Here is a 5,883-nt window from a genome sequence, read left to right on the forward strand (position 1 = left end):
AAGGTAATTCGTTTCATGCACTCCTCGGCTTCACCTATAGAAAGAATTGGGGCTCGTCATGACGCCAAACAAGGGATTTTCAATAAAATATCAGACATGAGACAATGCAGTATGAACAAGAGACGTAAGGTTTCTTCTCATGAAGAAACATGAGGACAGAAATGCAGACATTGACCTTGGGGCTGTGACTTGTCTCTCCTCTAACTAGCAGCACCGTCATTCCTAGAGTTCAGTGTGATTAGCAGAAGTTTCACACAGACCTGGAAAAAAAAAAAGTTAGATGGCATCACTATCACATTTAACACCAGCCCAGAAGTCATAATTTACTTTCTGCAAAAGCACATTCTTGTGGAAGCACATTTTTCTTTTTAAACTTTCTTATGGACATTTTCAAATACACCCAAGAGTAGAAAGACGAATGTAATCTACTCCCCTGTAGCTCGGTCAGCCACTGCTATTCCTGTCCCATCTCCAGTATTTTTTCCTGGAGTATTCTGAAACAAAGCCCAGGGGTTGTATCATCTTGCCCGTGGTCATGGGAGTATTTAAGGAATATTCGAGACAGGGAATCCGTGCGCTGGGCATTTAATCCAGGGAGCAGAGAGGCAATGACGCTTGGATACATAGTACATTTCCAACTGGAAGCAATTAATGCCAGCTCTCTTTAGGCTGGGCTACGGTTTATTCTAGCTACGTAATTTATTTAAAGTAGGAAGTAGGCCAGCCTTCGTATTATTTTCTATGATTTATTAGCCTTGAAGGTAATTATTTTGAATATTAGAATTTAACACCCCCATTAGTGCTTGGAAGTCTATACAAAAAGGTCAAAATGCTTTTACTTTAAATGTAGGCTAAACATTTCTGGATATCTGAGACCTATTCCATCTGTGGCATTCAAAATGATCGTGTCACAAATTCTCATCGGTCTGATGTTTTTAAATGTTAAGATTTGATATCAAAGCAGAAGTGATATGTATACAAAACATATTTATGTATTTGTGTTTATACCCTCACTCTACCTAATGAAAACCTCCACAGACCAGAGTATCCATTTATGCATAATCTAGAGTGACATGTTCTACCTTGAGTGGAGTATAGCTATCATTTGAATCATGACCTTATATATTATTAAGATTTTAAAATACCATTTTTACTTCAAGACATTAAAACGACAATCTGGAAAAGACTGAGTCATGTGCCACAAAACATTCAACCAGGAAAATCTAACGAACTCACTTTTATTTCATGCCTAGGAAAGAAAAAGAGATATATAAGAAATAACCTGCTACCACTATTACTGTCTCATGCCCCCCAAACAGGGTGTATTTGATAACTTTTCTTCTATCCAGTGAATAAAGCTATAGTGGCATCTGCAGACCCACAGCCTTTCACTGAGACGTTTTTCATTCGTTGAAAGGATGACACATGTTCATGAAAATCTCACTAAATTGTTATTTTTAAAGCCAAACACAGTCATTTTAAGTTTAACATAAAATATGTTTCCTCCATTTTCCCCCATTTACTTTGTGTAGGGGGTGAGCCTTAGAATATTAATATTTTAAAGAATCATACATGTGTTAATTAACTAGATGGGGGGAATCCTTTCACAATGTACACACATATCAAATCACCATGATGTACACTTTAAATACCTTACAATCTTCTAGGTCAATTATACCTCTACAGCTGAAATGTTAAAGTCTGTGAATGTGCCCTCATCTGCTCCCATATAATTGTTAAAAATAAAGTGAAAAGGTCTACATGAAATAGAAAAAAAGCAAAATTCACACACACACACACACACATACACACACAGAGTCATATTTTTAAAACATCATTTAAATCGTGCAGAGGGATCATAGCAAAACTGTGGTACAACAGCACAAAATAAAGCATCGCCTTTACAAAACAGAGGGTGAATGTCATGCTATAGCAGGAAACTTACTGTACTTGTATTAGATTATGTTTAAAAGCTTCTGGACTTTTTATACAATACGAGAGTCTCACCTTTTACACAAATTTCCGAAAGCATCCCAATATGTTAAAACGTATTACATCTTTGCTGCTGCAGTCATTAATTGGAATTATTCTCATTGCTCTGTCACTTTAGTTTTCTCCCCGCAAAAAAATTTTAAGTTTGAAAAACTCTTTATCTTGTCATGAGGTTTACTTACTTCAATAATAAGGGGGGTTTAGGAGGGCAGGGATTCTTATTTCTTTTTAGGATTACTGTATTCCTAGTTTTTAATTTATAAGTGGTTTAGAACATCCGTAAGTATGTTTCACAGAGAAACAACCTGCAAAAACTCACTCCATTTTACTATGTAGCAGCCATGTGGTGGTTTACTCTTTGGAGTGGTTACTTTGTGTTCTCAATAGTTCTAGGGCACTGATACTTATGTTTACAGTATAAGCACTTAATCGGTTTTAAAAAATCGATGCTATTAAGAATTATTTGATCATGTTTTATTTTACACTAGTAATAGTCCACATATCCTAAGTTTATGCTTTACGCTTGTATTTTCTTTAGGATAATATTAATTTTTATTTCTAATTATAAATAGGCAGAAGGAATGAAAAGAGATAGTTAATATTATCGAAATTAAGCCAAAGTGCCGCACTCGGGGACAGAGTCTTTCCTCAGAATCTTATTATCTGAGGCAACTACTGCCATAAAGAGTTGGTGAAACTTTCTTGAGACTTTTGTAATATTTGAGCAGGTACTCATACAGCAAATGATTTGCATTTACCATAGATGATTATGACAAGCCCAAATCCTTTATGAGGAAAAAATAGGAAAACAAATATCGTCAACATCGTTACATTTTTGCTCACATCTTAACGCACACGTTCACCTCTGAATAGCTTGAAAGCCTTCCAAAATAATTTCTTTGGGAAATTGTGACTCTGCACTTATTTACGTGAATTTCACAAGTTACAACAGTAAATATCAAGATCAATGGCAAAAGCTCTTGGATCCCTGGCTATAGCCTGACTGCATCGTTTCACCACACTCTCCTTCAAATTCCCAACTAAACTGGATTTTAAACAGAGAACAACCCCATTATCTCCTCAGAGTAAGAAAACGTCATCACGTTAATGGAAATTTGTTACTTTCTCGTTCAGTAACTTTGGATGACAAATATTTACCTTCTGGTCACAGTAACTGTTATTTTAAGGACTTCAGCACTAAATTTGATCCTATGGCTGCAGGTATATTATACTTTATTAAAAACAATTGCCGAATGCTAAACATCTCAAGCTTCCATAATTGCATCAAAGTATTTCCCCAGCTTCCAACCAGTGTCTTCATATATCACATTCAGTTTTTCAAAGATATCTGAAAAGAATGTACGACTTGTACTACATTCCTGTAAATGTATTTTAAAAGTATCAACGTGATACAGACTGTGTTCAACCAAATGGAGGGTCGGGTCTGGGCGGCCCTGTTTTTCAACTCTGTGTATAGAAAATAAACTTCTGGCAGCGTTTTCTAGCTTCTTACTGTGCGTATATGCATGCGTGTGTTTAAGAATACGAATCAAGTATTATCTTCCACCCTCTCCCAGAAAAACATTTTTAAGAAGTAGGTATGCTGGGAAAGGAACTTGAAAAAAAATCTAGCGCCAAATAAACAAACAGAAAAACGTTTGAAATTTCTTACTAAAGAAAGGTCCCACTTTCTGTTGGTGGAGGTAAGTACACAAGTCCTAAAGGGATTCTCTTTCCCTGGTCCAGGATGGAGAACCCAGCTCTGAAAGTTTAAAAAGAGAAACGCTTTGGATTCTTGGATCCGTGCAACTGTGCTCCTTCCCAATTGGAAATCAAGCATCTTTAAATTCATTTAAAATGTCGAGGAGAAGAAGTGCAACCAGCAAAGGCCTCAGAGCCCTGAGGTCTGTGTGCTTTTCTCTCACATGGCGTCGTTTCTGATTCAGTGGAGACCCCGTCAGGGGCAGGGAGACAGCGAGGCTCGGTTTGAAAAAAAAAAAAAAAAAAGATGCTGCAGTGCTGAGCTCAAGGGAGGGGTGGGCCAGGGAGAGGGCGCATGCTACATCAGACACAGTACCTGGTTTTTCACTGCACAGCTTGTCAGCGAGGCAGTGTGCCTCCTGGGCGATAAGTGAGAATATTTCATCTTCGTACTCTTCCATTATAGTTTCACACTGTAGAAACAGAATAACAACATATGTGGATAGATATGCACTCACAGGACGTCTTGTTAGGAAGAACTTGTCACAGTTTTATTAGCTAAAAATATAAAATCATGTTACCAAGGTGGTCCATTTTATTAGCCCTTTTGGTTTAAGACGACATTGCATCGGATGAACCCTCTTCCCAGAATGTTAATTGCATCGTTTTCCTGAGACTTGGCTAACTGTTTAGTCCTGTTGAAAGACGAGGGTGAGGCAGGAAAATGGTGCTTTGTATTTGTTCCTCTTCCTCAAACTGGAGTGGAATGCAAGGAACAGGAGGGATGGAGCTCCTATTCATGGAGCTGAAAGTCTTCGGGTTTTTTGTTCGTTTGTTTGTTTTGAAACTTTAGAGAACACGGCTCCTTGAAATGGTTAAAGCAGTTTCCTTTAGATTTAATATAATAATCCATTTTGTGGTTTTAAAACAGGGTCTGAAAATAATTAAGCTTTCTCAGCAATCAAAATACAAGTTCATCTTCAATTGCACTCGGGATAACGGGGCTTTTCAGTTACTCAGGAAAGTTTCTCTTCATACCACTTAAGGGATCCATCCATAATTTCTCTTTGCTTCCCCCCACCCCACATCTGACATTTCAGAGAAGAGGGAGCTCAAATGTACCCACGCACCCAAAAATCTTAAATTCTGACTGGAGCGTGTGTCTGCGTCGGAGAAGCACAAGCTTAGGAACTGTGGTGGTAAAGAGTGTTCACTGGAGACTAGTAACTCATTTTCCGAGTTCATTAAGTGAGAAGCTAAAATTTTTTAAATGGCATTTAAAAATATTTAAATTCCACTATTACATATTTATGGGAGACCTGTGAGATACGAACACACTTCCTCACTGTGATTCCCATTCTACAGTACTTTTAGCCCTGAATTATTGCCTTGATTTTTTTAATTAAAATGAAATCTTCAAAAGTCAGCTGCAGCCCTTATTTATACCAGGGGTTCAGCATGTCTGACATTTTGGCCAACGTGTGAACCAAAGACATTTCTCAGACAGGCTTTCCCATCACTTGGTCGGACTCCATAGCATTAAGTGAAACCTCTTGCTATATATTTTGCCAGGCACATTCTAGAGAGCCAGAGGCCAGCATTCACGTGAAATAAACATTATGTTGGGAGGAAGTGCGGCATAAAGCCAGCTATCATACTAAACCCTTGTTTAGTGCTAAAATACTTGAATGAACTCAGGAAAAAAAATTCTCCCTCTTCTGTGTAGCCTTGGGGAAAAAGAAGTGATGTGTGTCACTCTCCCTCCATCATGTGGTTATAAATATTTGAAAACGACATTCATTTTAATTTGGATTTTAACCTCGGAACCACAGTCCCTGATTCCTGACGTAGGAACTTGTAAGAGACCTTCCCCGGGCACGGGGAGGACTGAGTCCTCTTCCCAACCGTCCCCAGGAGCAAAGCAACGTGCAAACTGTGCCTCCAAGTCACTGGGATTTGTAACGCACTTTCTGGAAAATATCACTTAACTGTCTCCACGGAGATGAAATACCACAGCCCCTAGGTGTCTCAAAACGCAAGTCACTAAGTGCGCCGTTAACACTGAGAAAGCAGCAGGACAACAAAGCTAATAGATAACAGTTTAATGGGCATGTCTTGAAACTCAACAAACCCCCAAACAAACAGCAAAAAAAAAAAAAAAAAAAAAAAAAAAAAAAAAAAAAAAAGTTC

The 5,883-nt window shown here is 38.0% G+C and overlaps 1 protein-coding gene across 1 annotated transcript in view; it reads right to left on the reverse strand.

Moving 5' to 3' along the window:
• Positions 1–222: 222 nt before the first annotated feature.
• The window catches only part of CNPY1 (canopy FGF signaling regulator 1), a 5,956-nt gene continuing 295 nt past the window's right edge, over positions 223–5,883 (reverse strand). The window contains exons 2-3 of the mRNA XM_024739126.1: positions 4,070–4,166; positions 223–260 (exon numbers count right to left, since the gene is read on the reverse strand). Of these exons, the coding sequence (XP_024594894.1) occupies positions 223–260; positions 4,070–4,166 (135 nt within the window). The remainder of the gene's footprint in view (positions 261–4,069; positions 4,167–5,883) is intronic.

Source organism: Neophocaena asiaeorientalis, unplaced genomic scaffold, assembly GCF_003031525.2.
Source record: "Neophocaena asiaeorientalis asiaeorientalis breed wild unplaced genomic scaffold, Neophocaena_asiaeorientalis_V1.1 scaffold145, whole genome shotgun sequence".
Taxonomy (NCBI): Eukaryota; Metazoa; Chordata; class Mammalia; order Artiodactyla; family Phocoenidae; genus Neophocaena; species Neophocaena asiaeorientalis.